The sequence below is a fragment of the Rhopalosiphum maidis genome, chromosome 2 (assembly GCF_003676215.2).
Source record: "Rhopalosiphum maidis isolate BTI-1 chromosome 2, ASM367621v3, whole genome shotgun sequence".
NCBI classification, from domain to species: Eukaryota; Metazoa; Arthropoda; class Insecta; order Hemiptera; family Aphididae; genus Rhopalosiphum; species Rhopalosiphum maidis.
Window position 1 is genome coordinate 35907767 of NC_040878.1, and position 21888 is coordinate 35929654.

Consider the following 21888-nt stretch of genomic DNA (forward strand, 5'->3'; position numbering starts at 1 on the left):
TTAGATCTAATTTTCCATCAACAATCAATAACCATCATGCTCAAAGTTGAAGGTCGAAGTACTTTTTCTACTATTTATCTCGCAGATACACACAAAAAAAACACACACACTTAACTGTGGTACCTATATACATTCATCGCCGCATTAATTTAATCTATAAAAAAGTAATTAATATTTAATGGATATTGGAACTCTTAGCATATTACCTGGATATCTACATCACCGTATGAATACATTTATTATTTGATTTTATGATTTTAAAATCCAGTAGACAATCAAATTATAAACGTGTTTTGTATATTATAATCAACAAAAACCACATTTCAAACTTCAGAAAATTTCCATTTACAAATATATATGTATAGATAAGTATGTTATATATTAAGTAATAAAACTATTGTGTGTTGTGTAGACGTAGACCATACAGTATTGATGTTATACTATAATACATAGCACACTTTATCGACTATTATAGTCCATAAAGCAGAGGTTCCCAACCCCCTATTATATAGGCCGAGGACCGTACATAATATTTACATTACTATGCTATATATTTAAAATAATATTATGTATTTTTATTATATACATAGGATATATATAGATGAGTTATATTAGTCATTAGTGGGCCTCAAAGATTTTTTTACTAAATTGGTAGTACGTACAGCTAAAAATGTTGGGATTATGTGCCATAAGGTATAAGCCATAAATGGTTTTATCTACCTTTATTTGTACAGTCTAGATCAACAGTTCTCAACCTTTTTAGTAGTGCAGACCACCAATTTTGTAAAAAAAATCTTTGAGACTGCATCCGAATTGGTTTCCTTATCTGAAAATTGAGGTGTTGAGCAGTTGCCACTGAACATGAATTGAAACAAGAGTATAATACAGTTTTAAGTGCAAAAATACAATTCAATTTAATTTAACCTATACTGGCTATTCATCATGTGACTTCTTAATAAGTTTTAAAAGCCATAAAATGTGTTCATAAAAACATAATAAAAATCTAATATAACTTTTAACATAAGATTTGGTTTTTTTTTTTAAATTCTGATGGTGAAACAAATGAAAGTATTAATTGTACAACGATGAGTATAATTTGAATTTCGGTGTTATCATCTCATGAAATTATAACAGCTTTGATTATTAATTTTGGATAGTTTCTAATAGAAATTAAGTTTAACACATACTTTGGGAGACAGGAATAAGCAAAAAAAAAATATCTATTACTTTCTCAAAATAATTGGCAAAACTTAAAACAGGTTTTTCACGATTCATAAAACAACTTCAATCATTTCACATAAAACATATAATTAAATTGTTTGGTTACTTAAAGAAAAAAATTACACCATTTGCATAAATTCATTTAGAGAATTTGAGTTTTGAAAAAAAAAAAGAATATTTGGAGGGCAGCAACACATTTTATTATGAGCCAATAATCAATCATTGTAACAAACGAAAATAAGGCTGATAAAATACATGTATGACAAAAAAAAAACTAATAAATTCACAAAATGTTGATAAAACATTAAAAATTATATAAAAAAAAAACCATAATTGTTTTAATAAAAATAATATTTAAATTTATATCAAATGAACATAGAAGTAACACAAAATTAATTCATGAACAATTGAATTCAATACGCTAAATCTACATTTATGTCTTAGATTGTGCTAAACATTAATAAAAAAAGATGCGGTCAATAATAAATCACTAAAAAAAAAAATTAAATAAAAAAGAAAGAATATATATCTTAATATTCATGTACACATACAAAATATATGTACACATCTTTTCATGGAATATGATGAGATAATATAATAGTAATTAGATTGGTATTTAGCTTTTAATGACATATTATACTAATAAATAGTGATAATCAAAATTAAAAAGCAACTATGTTCAATTTTTGTTTAACAAACCAAATAGGTAAATAATTTTGTCTGGTAATGTAGACTTCTTATTTACATGGCGCAACAGTGACTTATTAAATACAATAATAAATTTAAAATTTTTTAAAATAAGGGAAACCTATGCAAATACTAATATATTTAATAGTGTATCTTAACACTACAAACAGGTGGCAACATTTGATTTGTTAATGTTAAAAAAAAAAATCATAATAAAAAAATTCTACGCATTTGTTTTGAATCATACACAGTGTGTAAGAAGTCTGCCATTTATCACTCAACCAAAATCTTAGGTTTTTCCCAAGGAAATATGTCACGACCAAAATGTCCGTATGTGCTTGTTTTTTGGTAGATTGGGTTTCGTAGATTTAAATCTCTGAAAAATGAAAACATTATATTTAAAAATGATTGAAACTATAGGAATACATTTTCTTGATTAGATAAGCTGATAAGACACTAATAAAAGCTATAAGAGAACACCTACATAAACAAATATTCTTCATAAATTTTTTATCTCAAACCCATAAATTATAAAATAAACTTATGCCTGTTGAAAATCAGCTTTTAGAATTAGAATTTTGAAGTTTTATTAATGAATTTTAATTTTATTTACTACTACATACCAATTTTTATTTTACTTTAAATAAACTTTCATTTTTACTAACCTGACTATTCTTCCTGGTCTTAAATCGAAATTACTGTTAACAATTTTCAACAATTCTTTTTGAGTTTTAGTAGATGTGCCATAATGGAAAAGTGTAATTGATATTGGCTCTGCTACTCCAATCGCATACGATACCTTATTACAATAAAAAAACAACTTAGTATCTATTACAATATAAAACAAATCAGCTACACATACTTGTACAAGACAACGTTTGCAAAGGCCAGATTTGACCAAAGACTTGGCAACCCAACGAGCAGCATACGCAGCAGATCTATCAACTTTAGTGAAGTCCTTGCCAGAGAATGCACCACCTCCGTGAGCTCCCCAACCACCATAAGTATCAACAATAATTTTTCGTCCCGTCAAGCCAGCATCGCACTAAAAAAAAAAGGTAAGTAATTAGTTATTGTAATATTTTAAAATATTTTTACTATAAAATTTACTTGAGGACCACCCATCACAAATTGACCACATGGATTAATGTGGAAAACAGTTCTATCATCAAGATACTGAGAAGGAATCACGGTCTTAACAACTTTAGACATAACTTCTTGCCGTAAGTCTTCTAATGAAATCTTTTCAGAATGTTGCACAGATATCACAACTGTGTGAACTCTTTGTGGAATACAAGCACCACCGACCAAACAGTATTCACATGTTACCTAAAGGATATCAATTTTAAATGTTAATTAATATAATTAATAAATGCACTTTAAACTGAATAATGTAATTTTTCTTTAATTAATATCACTTTCTTATTAAAGTTAAAAATATATAATTAATGTATTAATGTACAATATATAATAAAAACATTTAAATTGTTTCATTATAATTTAGTATAATATAAGATGTATTATTAAACAAATTTAAAAGAGTAAAAAATTATAGAATTTTTTACTTTTAATAATATATTATTTAAAAAAGATATACGTCTGTTTGAGATAAAAATTAAAAATCAAGCTGTAATTAATGCAAAATATCATTATAATAAGTATAATAAAAAATTTTAAATTTAAGATAATTATCGATAAAGTGATAACCATAATAAAAATAAATCCACCATTTAAATAAACCAAACTTTGTAATTAGTTAATAACTCAAATCAAAGTCTTAGATTAAACAAATTCTAGTTAAAAAATATTGTAACTATAAAACAATAAGAATATCAAGATTTTAAATTTTAAAACTAAATTATTATCAATATATTTTATTTTATTCACTTGTGTTTTAGTGTCAGGACGTGCCCACCAAAGCACTCCATTTCTTCGGAGTTCTGCTACTTTTTCGTTAAGCTTGTGAGCAAGTACCACAGTTAAAGGCATACATTCTTCTGTTTCATCTGTAGCATAGCCAAACATGAGGCCCTGCAATTAATATTATCAATTAACTTAGTATAATCATTTAAATAAAAGTAAAAAGCTATTGGTTTTTTTTTAAATTTATAACTAAACTATAGCACACAACAGGCAACACCAAATTAATGTTTGTTATGATAAAAATGTTTATTTTGGTAAATTTAAAATATTTCAAATCTCACCCTAAACAATGTATAAAAAATAAATTAATAAATTAAATTTTAAATTGGTATCATATATATTTTAGCAATTACGTAGTAATAGTAAGTATATAGTATAATTGTTAACAATACTTGAGAACAGTATTATATACAACATACAAAAATTAAGTAAAATGTTTTCAAAAAAAATGTTATAGTTGATTAAGCTAAATTCATGCATAATATAGATACCACTTAAAATTTTTATTAATAAGATATATATATACAATTAATTAAAAATAATAAAATATTTTTAAAAAAAAACATAACATTGTTTTAGTCAAGATACTCGTATTTTTGTATCTATTGTGATATCTACATTTAATACAGTAGTCTTCAACTGGTGTGCCGCGGTATACTAATGTTATGTGACTTTTAAGAATATGCTGCAAAATTATTGAAAATGTAAACCATTCATACATATTAAAATATGTAAAATACATCCTCAGATTCTTATAAAACACACCTGTTGCCAAGAAGAAAAAAAGGCTAAGAACTGATTTAATATATAGATATACTTTAATACATAATTAACCTAATTAAGTACACAATAAGAAATATACAATTATTAGCTACTTTTGACATAAATTTATTTTTCAGTAAATGATAAAATGTATAAAAAATTATGATTGAATTAATATCATAAATAAATATAGTTTAAAAAAATTCTAACTATCGATAATTATTAGTAATTAGTATGAAAGCCATAACTATCCATAACATAATGTACAAAACAAAATATGAAACAAATGTTGGACCAAATCATGTTAGATACAAAACATAGCTAGCATTCTTACATGCATACAAAATTACAAAATAATGTCGCATGCAATCATATAAACATCATAAATTAAATAACAGCAGAATACAAGTATATACATTTTATAAAACCAACTGTGGCATTTATTATGTTTAGTTAATCATTCGTGCTAGTCAAATTTTATAATGTAATTTATAATATTTTGGTAAATTTATATATTTTTTTCTCATTCTTGCTAAAATCACTTTCTCACTAGTCTAACGAGTCAGCAAAAATTTAGAATATTGTCGAACACTCATCTGATTTTTAACGTTATGTCTAGACATAAATTATTGCATAATCATCTTCAATAATGATATACACACTAAATATTTTTGCTTGCCTCAGAATTGATTATAATTATAAATTTTTAACATAAATAATAAATTTTAGTCAATTGATTATATATATTACAGAAAAATTGAAATCAGACTTAACTCAGATAAACACATTATCCAAGGTACTTGAAACAAAACATATTTCTACATTAGCCCGGGAAAACAATTGTAACAAACATCATTTAGAAATTACATAAACTGTTATACATTTGAATGATTCAAAGTAGATACGTAACATTGCTTTGAACAAATATTATTTTATTTTACTGTATAGTACTTCCTAATGTTAATTTTAAAAATCATGAAGAAATTCTCAGACAAATAGAACATAATATAAACATCTTCTTTTATGTTTCAGATATTTATTAATATTTTTAAAATTAATTTTTAAATACTTCTATTATGTGATATTTTAAAATACTATGAAATTTTATGTAAAATAATGTTGGCCGCAACTAGGTTTTCCTATGCAATAGTAAAAATATGACTTTTTTCCCAAGTACCATGCTCAGTTTACCTTTTTTACTGAAATTTATGAGATTTAACCGATTTAGACATGTATCAGTAACATATTTAATAAATACTTATTTCATTAGGGTAGCCAATATAAACAACACAAAAAGTTACTAATTAACTTATTAATACTTATCAAAACTCTAAATCTTTCTGTTCTGAAAAACATACCTGATCACCAGCACCAACCTCCTCAGCAGTCCTGTTGATATGTACACCAGCAGCAATATTTGGAGATTGTTGATCAATAGCAAGCATCACCGAACATGTCTTGTAATCAAAACCTGGCAACCCGACAGCGGGACAACACACAACACATAGCAACAATCAGCAACTTAATTGCAGTTTAATTTAATTAAACAAAACATTGTTTATTTAATCTAATAGAATTTAATTAAACAAAACATTGTTTATTTAATCTAATAGAATTTAATTAAACAAAACATTGTTTATTTAATCTAATAGAACTTAACATACAAAATTTGCCAAAAAAACCTAAACTTTTAATTAGAACAAATATTAATATATTTGGTTAACCATCTATAACTTGTCTTATAATAACTAAACCGGTATTTTACTTGAATAAATAAATTTTTTTTTATTAAAAACTTAATTTCTTACTTTTATTTTAATAAACAGAAGGTAGCTACAGTATCCTAAACTCACTCAAACATTTCTGTTCAGATACAGTCAATACTTAATTTTTTAATAACTAAATATAAACTTTATAGATAATGGATGTCAATAGATTTTCAGTTTTAGTCCAAAACCGTCCACACACACTCTTAACACTTTCACATATTAAATAACACAATATTTGTTCTAACAGAATAATCATACAATACAATAATATGTACAAAAAATACATTATTGTTCATTATACCTCTCATTATATTTTAGATAAAGTAAACTATTGAATTTCCTCAATTTATGGTTAAACAACCAAAAAATTATCGTAACTAAAAACAGTTTTTTTCCATGCAATAAGCAGATAATGTTTATTTTATTTTTTGTATGGATCCCTGTTTCTTATTTTTACATGCAAGAATAAAAAACATTATTGTTAAAGGCAGTATACATATTAGTAATTAAAAATTTGTGCGACCCAATTGAATTTAAAACGTACTTCATTCATATCCACCAACAAAAAAATATATTACTTTCATACTCTAATTTTTGGGAACTTACATTGAAAGTAATATTTATCAATTTGAAAAATAAATAATGATTTCAGCTTTTTTAAATATAGTAAAAGCACATATTAATATAAGTCTATTTTTAAAGTAATTGAGTTGAATGGAATTAAATTAATACCTATATCTATTATGTATATTATGACCAACATGTTGATTCATAAGCACTTAAAATATATTAAAAATGTATTTCACAAACACCACTTACCTCACATAATATCAATATAAAAAAAGCAATAATGTGATGGAAAACTTTTATATTCTCAATTAAAATGTTGAATTGTATAAATTCCAATGATGTGATAAAATCCCAAAAATAAAAAAGCTGATCTCTTAAAACATGACATTCACAAAAATATTTTGCAATTCATTTTACCCCCAAAACCATTTTTTTGTAGATACCCTACCTGATCCCCAGCCCCAATCGCATCTTCGATTTTGTTAACGTGTACACCATCCGCAATATTAGATGACTGTTCATCAACTGTGACGAGAACATTGCATGTCTTGTAGTCAAACCCTGTTGGTGGTATATGTATATGTTTATGACTTAAGCTTTAATTATGGGACTTGAACCTAACTGACTTTGGTTTCACAAAGTACATATGATATTTGTATTTGTGGTATAGGATAAGCAGCCACCTTGCCTTAATTATAAATATGAACAAATATAGTTCATAAAATAAATTAATGAAAAAATGAACATAATGGAATCAAACAAAAATCAACTACACATAATTTAAAGAGCAGGCAATAAAAAAAATTAATTCAGAATTATCACAATGAAACTTAGGCATTATATGAAACATTAAATGTTATATTTTTATAAAGTTTTAGTATAAATAATAAACCCAGCTAACAGTATATTTTTTTTTTAAATAAATGAATGTAAAAGTAAAACTACAAAGCTGTCCTTTGTTTAATCTAATATACACATAAATTTAAATGATAGCGCAAAACTGTATGTACCTAATCTTAATAAAGCGCAAACAACCAAAATAACAATTAATTGTGTATAATAAAATGTAGTATTTTGTCATAAGACAATTCAAATAGTGCATAAATTAATTTTGTTACTTATAAATCAATATTATTTGCTAACAGATAGTAGTTAATAATATTAAATAATAGGATTGAAGTTTTACTTTACATACAAGTTTAAAGTTTATATGGCATTATAAATATTATCAATAAATAAATAATTGAATACAATTTAAAGTTCTTTTAACTATAATTAAATACTTTTTTTCTATAAGTTAAATGTGATCATAAATATTAATCATATAATTTTAATTAACAACCTATTCAAATATTATGAATACTTGTCGGATTACTTATCTACATAGAAATTCAAATCGATATATTACATTATCTAATTGTATAATTTTATTTAAACTTGTTTAGTAATCATACAATTTGTAATCCTGCCCTATTGACTTAGTAATTGATTAGTCACATTTAATGATAAATAATACCATTAATTTGGCACCTATCAGTCCCATTAAAAAATATACTCATTATAAATAAATTCAGTTAAACGTAATTTTAAGAAAAATTAATACCCGGACAAATTCTTGCTAAAAATTGTATAGGTATATTATATGTTTAAAATGGGTAATTACCTTTTGATGAATCATCGTAGCCAATATGTTTAATAGTGTCTCGAACTACTCTTTGGTAATCAACATTGGCTTTGGATGTTATTTCTCCACAAAGTAAAACCATTCCAGTTTTGGTAACAGTTTCTAAAAAATAAGTTTTATTTAAATATAAATATAAAAAATCTTATCATAATTAACACTTCTATGGGTATTATATGGACTAAACATAGAAGTTATATTTTAAACTATTAATTGGTTCTTAATTTATAAAGTACTTAGTTTTATGAATAAGGTTATATTAAATACAAAATATATTATAATTGCCTAAATAGTATCAATATATAATGCCAAACAATTGGTACATTATCAAGTAAAATATATTCCCCTGGTGCATTAGACATTTTTACCTATTATATTAACAAATAATATCAAATAATATAACAAAACAATATTATCTATTAGATTTTGCAGAATATTAATATTATACAACTATTATTGTTAGTTATTCATACAGTTTTTTGATTTTAGCAATAAATTCATTTTTGGTGGGATGAGAAAAATTTTAAATTTAATTTTATAGGTTATGGTATAACTCATTATTTCATATCAGATATAACCTTAAAAAACTAACGGTAATGATAAAAAATCTTAGGTCTAATATATTTTAATGTAAATATTGATATAGAACATTAATGCGGTAAAAACGTGATAAAAAATTAAAATAATAATAAAACTCACCACAAGCCACTTTTGCGTCAGGATCTTGTTCCAGATGTGCGTCTAAAATAGCATCACTGATCTGGTCGCACATTTTGTCTAGAAGAAAAAATACCAAATACCTATATATTAATATACATTCGGCAGGGGTCGTCTTTCAGAATAAAAAATTAACAATCTTGGGGAAGAACAAACTTCTGACACGCTATTCACTTAATATGGTATGATTTCTACAACCCAACGTCCTCTTTTGTAGGGAGTGTTTTCAGGAAACATGAAACATGCATGATACATAATACACGCGCCATAATAAAAAATTAACAAAAAACAAAAGTAGGGAATAATATAATACTAAAAAAAAAAAAATTCAAATTGGCTTTCGGAAACGACGCAATAACTTCGGGTGGTTGACAACGATAGTGCGTATCGGACATATAAAACACGTGTTCGGCGAACGTAAGTTTAATAATTAGACGGGGGAAAAGCATCGGTAAAAACTACACTTACGCAGTCAAAAGTAAATGCATGTATGTGACCAATGAGCATAATATTAAGATTTATTATATCGATTATCTTACCAGGATGTCCTTCTCCGACAGATTCAGAAGTGAAAAGGAACATCTCACCGTCCGGGCTCTCTGGCGGAAGTCCGCCGTTACCGTGTCCGTTGGCAAACCCGTTGGTGTGTGCGTATTTCTTCTCTTCGGGCATGACGATTTTTTGGTTGAGGTGTTGTGGTTGTGTTCTACTGGTGCCGTCAGATATTTGATCTTGCTGCTGCGGCGTTTTCCGTAACAAAAACTTTGAAGTCTGCTGAAACGCAAAAATAAAATACAGAACGTTAATCGTTTTAACTATCAACGAATGTCAGCAACTAATCAATACACGGTCATAAAATCATTAATAAAATAACGACAAAAACAAAAACAACAATAATGAATAATAATAACTGTTAATGAGAGTAAATAACTACGGACGGCGGCTGTTCGAGTTGATAGCGATGCTGCTGCTGTTTCCGTTGCTGCAATTACTCAGGCGGTACGGCCCCGTAAGGTTCGATCGGCTTGTACGGCTGCCAAGTACAGAAAGAACGATTCGTTCAGAGATGGCCGATACGGAACGGCACAAAATGCGCCGGAACAGTGTTGCCAATGGGGGCGCATCATCGTGCCGATTACCGGGCCAACGAAAGCCCCCTCCCCCACCACCGCGAAACTATAAATGGTATTACCACAAGACGACCGCCGCGTGACCAACGGTAGCGGGCGGCGGCGTCGCACACGTGCGGGCGGCATAGGCGACCGATTGACGCCGTACGATTACACAAAATTACAATAAGCACAATGCGTTCGTCTCATACTTTATTTTGCTTGTATTATTAATTATTATAGTATTATGGTGTGTGTTGTATGCACATATATATATATGTAGATATATAATTATAAGTCATTATGTAGATCGTTATCGTCACAATACGTGGATTTCTACTATTCCATTGTGATCCCGGTGAGATACGGCTCGGCCGGATGTGTATTTTTACACGCGCCCGAGTTTGTACGTTTCCGGGTTTATTTTTATGTTTGTTTTCAGGACAGCGCCGCCGCCGCCGCTATTATTATGACAATAAAATAATAATACCTAACGCGTGCAAATCGTTTAACACGTTTTATCTCCGATTGTCATAGGGTCCTGCCGTAGGCATTAAATTACCCGGCAATATCACAATTGCACTATATTATTGTACTGCATCAGGTATATTTTTATCTGGGCTCCGACAGGTGGTCTACAATTAATAAATGGATCATGCACCAGTATGCGATATTGATATCGATTTCCGAACCATGAAATGGTTAATAAATAAAAATGGTTAAATAAATGGAAATTTAAGATAAACCCTTAACAATTGCGCGATAAAATTATTAATACATCCTCGATTAAGTCGATTATAACAACTTATCTAACATCATGAGTTTAATGAAAAACTACATAATATATTTTTGTATACGTAAATTCAATTATGTTTATTAAAAATACCGTGCTGCAGGCCTGCAGTAGTACACAAGCAAAAGTTTTGAAAAAAAAACAGTGAATTAAATTAAATTTTTTTTACTTATGAACATTTACTGTCTCAAATACTTATATATTTTATAAAATGTGTATATAATTGAGTAATAGACTATTAAAAACATTTATGTAATACTTATAAAAGTTAAACTATTGTCCAAATCCAAATATGATATAAAATATAAAAACATAATTTGAAGAAGAAATTGAATAAATATAAGAGCGCCGCCGAAATGTAAACTTAAATGTTAGTTAAAATGTTTACTTTTTCATTGAATTTTCAGACATGATTGTTTTATATGTTTCTATGCTTGTTTTGACTTTCGACAAATTGATTCTTTCGACATAAACAATTAACAACACTGTAGAACTTAACCTCAATATACAACCTATTAGACTATTGTACAATATTGTATAAACTTAAACTTGGATTACTCGGAATCAGTTGGTCTGAATCTTACATAAAACTTATCCACCAAAGATTTATTGGACTTATTTAACCATAGACAAATTTACAATGTTATAACTAATTTTATGCCATATATATTAACTATATATTATGCAGGAGTTAACCCGGTGATGTTAAAGGGGTAAGGTGATGGGTGATCTGTCAAAAAGTTTTTTCTCATTAATTTGTAACTCTTATTTTAATATAAACACATTTTCATTTGAACAAAATATATGTACAATAATAGTTTTAAAATAGTACTCTAGCCAAAATAAATACTATATTCAATAACCCATCTGGTGGTTGGTGTTTTCTTTATGAAATATATAATTATAAATATAGAAAACGAACAAAAATACCCCTAAACTATATTTAGTGGTTTATTTTAATCATTATAATATAATTATATAAGTTATTATAACCAAGAGTAGCATTTATCTTATTTAACTGAAACCAACCAGTGATTATGTGGGTTATCCGTCAATTCATAATTGACAAACAATTAATTAAAATGCAAATAATAAAAAAAAAATGATATCAATTGTTTTTAAATACCTAAGTTTATAAATTTTACTTATCTTCTATAAGTAAGTTACTTATGTATGATAATATGATATTAAAATGTGAAATAGATTAAGTGAATTGCATGTAAAGCAAGCAACTGCCGCGCGGTTTTGTGTTTAATAATTGGATTCCTATACAAGCCTCTTGAGAATTAGCTTGACTCACAGAACTAAATTCCCAAGTATGCTGATTATGTATATTAATCAATAAATTTTAAGTTAAAACTAATATTAAAATAGTCAATAATTCGCTAGTTACCCATGGTTTGTTTTTAATAAAAAAAAAATACACATTTAAATATACGATTAATATTTACTCGGAATGCATATATATATATATATATATATCAATAGTCTTATTTCGTGATATTTATTATAATATTTAAAAAATTGATTCAAATAAATGATGTGCTTGTAGGCTGTAACGTTAAAATGTATATTGACTTAATCGTATAGATAAATAATTATCAGAATGATGTAAAATTAGATAGTAAAATTTTTATAATTTTTATTGAAAAATTAATAAAATTAATTTATATAAGTATCGTAAACTTATAACTTTACATTATTTATAATCTAAAAAAAATTATTCAATAATTCAATTAACTTGTATGGAATATTAAAATGTTATTATAATAAATATTATAGCCTTGTATATATATATATATTAGTATTGTATAAGTATTGTAACTAAATAAATCCATAAGCAACAAATCTATTTTACCTATAATACTTAATTATATTGAAAATACGTGGATTTAAGTATTATATCAATATCCTTCTACATATTTTCTATAACATTTACATACAATAAAACATTTGATATAAAATAGACATGGGTCATAATATTATCTTCGCGGGTTGTTGACCCGGAAACCCTCGGGTACGTCGGGTACCCTCGGTACGTCACGGTCAATGTGGCTACTTAATAACACCCACATACTTAAAATAAAAACAATATATGTTTTGTTTTAATTTTTAATTTTCCAATTAAAATTAAGAATTTTATTAAAATAAGAAGTGCATTTTCTTTATGTATCTAAACATTGTTTTTGAATGATTATAAAATGGATCAAAAATATGAAAACAAAAAAAGACTTAATATTTTTATGGGTAATTTTTTTAAAAGCATTTTAAACATTTTTAGTACGCAGGTCGCAGACTAGAGTAACGAACCAAATTGATGATAATTCGATAATGTGAAAATGTTGATTTTCAGAAAAAAGAGCATTAAACAATAAGAATCTATCAAAAAAGTAAAGTTTATTGTGGTGTGTGTACAATGGTACAACTACGTGCTTAAACACTTTAAAACTATTGTCAAAAACAAATTTCCTGTTAAAAATAAGGAAACATGTATTTTTTTATTTATTTTTGAATTCTATATTATTGATTCATAATCATCAAAACGACCACGCGTACTTTGTACAATAGTATAATAGTTGCACACTGTATATTATAACAAATAATTTTATAAAATTGGTTGCTGCGGTAGGTAAACTCTTTTATATTATTTTGTTTTTTTTTTTTTTTTATTCTTATTTTACTATTAAAACATGGCGTTAACAATAATTTTCATACAAAAAAAAACTTAACGCGTGTGTTTTCTACGAAAATCGTATTGGCGTGTTTAGTCTAAATCAATTTTTTGAGAATCATCAGTATATATATTATAATATTAAATTTATACTATATACACAAAATGTAATCTAACGGTTATTGACACTAGAAATTATTGTACAGTTTTTATTTTTTTAGTTTTTGTATAATAAGATCTACTCTTCAGAAATTCAACAACCAACTAAGCTTGTAAATGCTTATTATTTATAGTGCGGTTTGTAGTGCAGCCGGAACCAATATGTGTGGCCATATTAATATATTATGTATCAATTATTAATTATGTACATTAAAATATATTTACGTGCGCTGCATATTGTCATCATTGTCATTACATATACATGCACAATAACGCGTGTATCTTCGTTTATACTATATACGGCCGAGAGTGATGTATACAAATTAATTAAAAACTTCCAAAATAACAATTCAATTTTCGATCTTGAGGACAACCACTTACAGACTACAATCTATATTATTGTTTTATACACACAAAGAAGAGCGTTTATATGATAAGGTCTATAATCGTCTATCAGGTATTATTGGTAGTACTTGATGGTGCCAGAGAATAGGTCTCAGAATTCTACTGATTCACACAGGTATTTTAGACGTCTAGTCGATTTTATGGTCAAGTTACAATATGAAAAATTTACTGGGTATTTGATCATGCAAAAAAAAAATGTAAACTTCACAAGTATTAAATTAATATAAACTCCACCTATGTAAATAATAATAAAAAAAACGATATATTTGCAAAATTATTTATACAATTGTTAATACAATATTAATATTACAGTAAAAAATAAATAAATTAAAGCTAAATTTGCCAACTATGATTATAAAAGGTTGTAAAAATTTATTATTACGCTTTATACGCATTATTAGAATGAAATGTGAATTTTACAAATGTAATTTATTACTATTATAATCTACACAATAATATTCAAAAAATCACATTTATAAATAATAATTGTGACATTGAACGCGTTCTGTAATTCATTTTAAATTTAAAACGGGAAGGATAATGTTGGTCATTATAATCAAACTTATATTTAACTTAAAATTCAAAATTAAATTAGTCTACATATAATACTGGTGAAATTAACGTTTATTTTTACAGGTCAAAAATTAGACCTGTTGGAATGATATACAATCGCTCATTAAGCTCTAAAAAAAAAAAAAAATGAGCCCCAATCAATTTTAATTGTTTTAATAAAAGGTATATATTTTAATCGTTTAAATTATAAAGCTCATAAAAATAGAGCTTATAAAAAATTAAGTCCCTCCAAATAATAGGTTTAGTTATCACTCTGCTTATGCAGGTAAGTATATAACTATGGTATACCTATACGTGCTTTACACGTGAACAGATTATTATTACAGGGTGTTTCAAATTTTATTTTTCAAGAACGGCGGGTCACATAACATTTTATAAATATTCTTTCAAGTGACCGGGGGAAAGACTCGATAGCGGACGACGATAATAAAATGTAATAAATAATAACCATTGATCGGAAAATGTATAAATTACATTGATATTTACTAGATATTGAGTTGTAAAATACCAGTAGGTATTTGAGTAAAAGTATTTAAGTTTAAGTATCGTTAAAATACATTTATAATAAGTGTGTGTGTACCTACTTGAAATAGTGTTTTAAATACTTTTAAAAATTGATATTAAATATTATCTGCATGTAGATATATTTGAATATTTTTAAAAAGTATCTCTTACAACGTTGGATTTGTTGAGAGTGCAGTACTGCGATAAAATGAAACTTCTATGTAGTGTATTATGTACAATATACTAATATGTATAAAGAAATTAGGTAGGTTTAGTTCTACAATATTACGATATAGGTACATACCTATAACCTACAACCTACTGCGTAGAAGTGGCAACGGCACGTGACGCACTGACCTATACGGGCTATACGTGTACGGCGTGAAATGGTAAAATCTTAAATATCTACTAATAGGTATATATTCGATAATATTTCAAATTATAATTTTCATAATGAATTAATAAACAAGATGACATATCTTGTACAAAAGACTTCTTAGAAAATGTATTAAATATTTGGAATCGAACTAACAAAACCAGTCAACGTCATTATTATCCATTGTCTGACGCAAAAACGAGGCAGCTCCGCACAGCTCATCAAAAAAGAAGTGACAACATGAAAAGTTTATTTTGATAGGGCGGTGCACGTGTTACTATAATATACGATAAGTCTTTTTTAAAACTGACTTTTTGAAATTTGATTGTAATTTATTATAAGACATAAAACAAAAAAATTATACGGATAATTCGCAATAATAATAATATATTATATACAGAGTGACCGCCAACTGGAATCTAACGTTTTTTAGGTTGCATTCAGAAGGATAATGGACATCACCCATCGATCTATCCAACGAAATCTTTTACAATTGACAAATGTTTAAAATGGCATGTAATTTCAAACAACTTTGAGAATTCAATTTCAATTTTTAGTAAAAAAATAACTGGACACTGTAGTTATTTAAAAAAAGTTAGGTTCCCATTGGCCATCATGCATATAATTACGAGTTTTCGGTGGCGTAACTATATACACTTATTTTGTAGGGATGATATGGATATTAAATAATTGTCACAAGTTATATGAAGTTAAACAAAAACAAACATTTATACCTCATAATTTATAATAATTCATATATTATATTTATTATTGTATTTATATGGTAATATTTTTGATTTTCCTATCCAATTAAAGTATATAAAAAAAACAAAAAAGGTCTGGTAAGTGATATATTATCACTCATATAACCTTCTTCTAGTTACATCACAGCAAGTTTACAACTAATACAATCAATACGTAACCAAAATAGGCATGTAAAAAATATTTTTCTTAAATACACGATATGCAAATACAAGATAATGCGAGCTGCATTATCCTGCAATGTATAAAATCACGAAATAAAAGAATATTATTTAAGTAAATACTTAATATATATTTTATATACTATGACTATATAGGTAAAAATTGTATATATATTATATTATATTATATAGTAAATCTTCCGATTCACCTTTCATGAATCATTGTATTATAAAAATAATTCTAAATACAAAAAATATATCATTTTATATTCAAGTTTGCGGTATGAGATTTGTTTAAAAATATATTATGTGTATACGGGTATCTGTGTATTATAATATGTATATCGGGTTCGCACAACAAAATAATTGCATATTATTCATTAATGCGTTTGGTCTGTGAAAATTTTTGTTGCAAGCGATAGTGAAAAGCGGATAAGAATTAATCTTTTTATTTTCTTATATACCGTTTCGTTAATTGACTAACACTATATATACCTACACCATAATAATATACATATTAATTATCAAAAACTATTTTAACAAGTGTACAAAATGTATTATATCATATGAAAATATAAAACCATATACCTACGCTACACAGTACCATGTGCGCTTTTATTAATAACACAACTCGATTGTTAGCGTCTGCGAGGTATTATAATATTATATATGGTATGTTAAACATACGCATGTGGCATATAATAGTCGTATGCGTAGATCTCATTATAATAATATATAATATAATATAATTGCGTCTACCTTGAGACTTGAAGTGGGAATAACTAATGTCAAAGTCTAAACAGTAAACACACGCACCAAACGTTTATGTTCCGATGTAAACGAAAAAAAAAAACTAAAAACAAATATAAATAATAAAAAATATTACTCTAGAGATTATAATAATAATATTTCAGATTCGGCAGCGAGCACTTGACCATGATGTAACTATCTATATATAGTGGTCAGACAATGTATACCTACACATACAAATATATACACTTATGTCTTATATGATAAAACCTTTATAGCGTTAAATATATATACTTATCGCGATATGTTATCAGAATCGGACTTTAATTAAATATTCTATCAAAATATAAAATCAATCGAGCATAAGACTTACATTATTAACTTTTATTTTTACACTGTCATCATACATAAATGAATCTATACATATTTTAATAAAACCTTCGATGTATAGGTACTTGCTTGTTAGTTTGTGTGTAATACGATTTTACACTTTTACTATAATTAAGTCATTATAATTATATTGAATATTGATCACACCATTTATTTTTTTTTATTTTTATTTTTTTATTCTCATTAGCATTTTACGTATATGTAGTACCTAGGTACCTACTATTACCACTTAAAAATGTACTTCAATTGGTTCGCTCGTCGGTAAATTATCAATTAATTATTCAATAAAAGTCAGTAAAAATGAATCGTATCTTCCTCACGTAGATAATTAATAAGTATAGTGCTTAACAGATAAGATGTAGTGCAATGAGTAATAGGTACACAATATTTAATTGCGTAATTTAACAAATGTATTTCATGAATGTGAAAAATCTAGTATAAAACTCAAAATCTAATAAAGATTAATAGTACGCTGATTATCAATAATTTATTTATAATTATTATAGTATTATTATTACATTATTACTGTCAATAAAATATTCGATGTTAGAAAGTGTATACAAAAATCATCAAGACATTCAGATTCAAGCAGTTTTATCTATATACCATGTACGTGTATACCTAGTACATGCATTTTTTAAATATTGATTCTGATTTATGATATAAAAACATGATAGTAACAATTAGTAGGCCTATAGGCTATATAACAACAGTATAAGTTATCTCAAAAATGTAAGTCATTTTTAGAAATAATATAATTTTCTACATTCTTCATTATTTGTTATGATAATTTTATAACCCTTTCTTATTTATTAATTTCAGTACGCACCAAAAAAATAAGTTTAATTAAATTATGAAATAGATTATTTCGAATATTTTTATATACAGAGTGATTAACCAATATCATGCTCACCCTCATTTTTCCTTTAATAAATAAAAATACATTTATTCAAATTCTAAGGTTTGGAATTTGAAATATACGTACTTATTATTTATTACTTTCTAAGTTTAAGGACCATTATATTTTTAAATACTTAATTTTAATGAAATTGCGTCTTTTGTGATGCTTCAAACTTCTTTTTTTAAAATGTAATCAATCACTCTTATTTTTGTAAATGCCGATCGCCGATGTATGTACTATGTAAATCTAACTTTTTTGAGGTATGATGATTCTTTCTATGCAAAATTTGATATTTATTAATTTTAAGAATAAGAGCTCAAAGTTTATAATTAGTATAATCTGAAAATTATATAATAAGTATTAACTAATAAATTATATTTAAATCTATTAAAATTTTATAGTTTTTAAAAATTATCCAATTATAATAAAAATTACAAGACTAAATATTAAATACATTTTATATTTGATGTATAACTATTATGAAGGATTATCTTTAGTATTTAAGTTATAAATGTTATTCATTCAGTCAATTTAGAAATAACTTGTTCAAATTTTAATTTTAATATTTTGAACAAAATCATATTAATAATTTACAGTAAAAAAAAAGATTCTTTCAATCGTTTATTATAAAATCAAAGGCGTTTTTGTCACCACAGAGAAATCTTAAAATTAAATAAAAATAAAAATATTTGATAATAAGAACTTTTGGTAAACTTAACAGTTCCAAAGTTCAAGATTCAAATAAATAAATTATCCTAGGATAAAAAAAGATTAGTTTAGTTTAGTAGTTATGTTTGGTGGTTTATCCTGTGATATGTATAATATACATTAATCTAATGAAAGAAGAACGTTTATTAATCATTATATAATAATAATTTTAAGTTGAAGCAACTGTAAAATGTAGAAAGGATTGGTTTTATCTATTTTTAGATAACTATTCTATCTATTCAATCATTTAATCAAAACTTGAAATATTTATAACAAATATTAAATATTTTATATTCAATAATATTTTGATACTAAATGTCTAGATTTAATGCATATATTATGTACATCAAAATATTTAAAAAGATATAATTTATATAAGATTACAAAAACATATAAAAGATACGATTTTTAAATAAAGTTGATATGTACTGCAGACGTACTGTTTAAACAGAATAGAGATAACATTTTAATATAAATTATAAAGTAATGTACTGTGTACCTATACGTACGTTTATATATGATATAAAATTCGTATATATAATAAATATACGAATTAAATAAAATCGGTTTATTAAATATAAAAAAAATAATACATGGTGCTTATTACAGGGTCAGTTTTACAATTACTACTGATCATGAAAATTAAATACAAAAAAGTGTAAGAGACCAACTCGGTTCAATAATATAATATAGTTATAATTAAAAAATAATATAATATCTATTATTCTTTGAAAATATAATTTTATTAAAAATCATAACAGTGGCGTATTTAGGATTTTTTTTCGGGGAAGGCTGAACAATTTTTGTAATGTACAATTTAAGAGTTTTGTAACGATTTTCATAAATCATTAAAAATTAAAATAATTTTTAAACTTTCTTGATATTTCAAGTGGGTTACGGCCCCTTAAGCCCTTCCCCTGACTAAGCCACTGAATGACTGAAACATAATGTATCTATAAAATAGAAATGTATCTGTGAAAGTTGAAAGAAATAACAAAATATGTATAAAAATGCAAATATTTTTAAATACATAAAACATGTTCGTATAAATATATGCAACCAACAAATAATATTGTATCATAATTTATTATAGAAGAAAAAATTGAAAAAATCGAAAATTTCTAGAAGTAGATTAAAAATAAGAAAATAAAATATTTTGAAAATAATACCACGTGTTGTATACCAAATTGATTTAGCGTAAAAAATTGTTTTGCCAAAAAGTGATGACATATAGAAAAAAAAATATAATTATAAAATCTTCTCTTTTCAAAATCTAAAATAAATCGTAATAATGTACAGTTTGTTTTTTTAACCAATTTAGATATAATATGTACTTAGATATTGTAACTATGAAAATGAATATAAAAATTTAAGCACTTCTCCGGAAAATTGATGTGGTATTGCATGATAATATATATACGACGTCGACGTGCCTTTTGGGGAACACAATATTGAACACAAGAAACAATGGATTATGAAAATAATCTTAAAAATCACACGATTATATACGATGTTTTGCTTAATTATGTTTATGATGTTGCTTATTGCTGGAGCGTAATTAAATATTATTATTTTAATAGAAAAGGAGGGGGAGAAGTGACATTTTTTGCAACCAAAATTATCCAATTCTCAACTTTCATTATAACAAATCGAGTTTTGTAAATACACAGGTTTTGACAGTTTTAAGTTTTATAAACGTCAAAAAGTTAAGTTCAGTCGTAACGGTGGATACTGAAATTATATCTAATATTTTAGATTCCGAGCGGAGAGATGAATGTATTGATTTTAAAATGATGTGTGGTTTTTTTTTTATCTGTCATCAGTGATAATTTTAGATTGTAACAGTAAATTTAAAACATTTATAGAAAAACGTTATTTTTAATGCAATTTTTAGTATTTTAAGTGCAAGTTTTGGTATTTTTTAGTGTAATACTGCAATAAATTGTACTAATAGTTTAGTACTGAAACATCCGCGCCATACACATTGTCATCACCTTTTGGAACAGTAAAAATGCATAAAAAATGAGAGTTATTCTTTCTGGTAGTAAATTGAATATAGTTGGTACTTTGATCCTTAAGGAGTCAAAAGTAAAAATATTAAAATGCAGTTACAATTTTTTTTTATATCCATTTAAAATTAGAATTTTTGATGAAATTCGTAAAAATTTCAAGGAATTACAAATTATTTTATAATAATAATTGCCATTTAATAACTTCAAACTCGAATAGGTAATTTTTCTGATATTTGAATAATTACTTGATACATTAAGTTACTAATTTCCGACCACAGAAAACG

At 25.8% G+C, this 21888-nt stretch overlaps 1 protein-coding gene across 8 annotated transcripts in view; it reads right to left on the minus strand.

Moving 5' to 3' along the window:
* Nucleotides 1–2066: 2066 nt before the first annotated feature.
* The window catches only part of LOC113555085 (S-adenosylmethionine synthase), a 32154-nt gene continuing 12332 nt past the window's right edge, over nt 2067–21888 (minus strand). The window contains exons 1-11 of one of the 8 annotated variants that reach the window (XM_026959414.1): nt 10269–10420; nt 9870–10101; nt 9313–9390; nt 8596–8718; nt 7392–7493; nt 5952–6067; nt 3796–3939; nt 3019–3237; nt 2771–2953; nt 2574–2707; nt 2067–2284 (exon numbers count right to left, since the gene is read on the minus strand). In XM_026959414.1, coding sequence (XP_026815215.1) covers nt 2182–2284; nt 2574–2707; nt 2771–2953; nt 3019–3237; nt 3796–3939; nt 5952–6067; nt 7392–7493; nt 8596–8718; nt 9313–9390; nt 9870–10002 — 1335 coding nt within the window. In that variant the 5' untranslated portion in view covers nt 10003–10101; nt 10269–10420 and the 3' untranslated portion in view covers nt 2067–2181. Of the gene's footprint in view, nt 2285–2573; nt 2708–2770; nt 2954–3018; nt 3238–3795; nt 3940–5951; nt 6068–7380; nt 7494–8595; nt 8719–9312; nt 9391–9869; nt 10105–10241; nt 10421–21888 lie in introns of those variants that run through there. The other 7 variants (XM_026959408.1, XM_026959407.1, XM_026959409.1 and 4 more) reach the window with 7 other exon arrangements.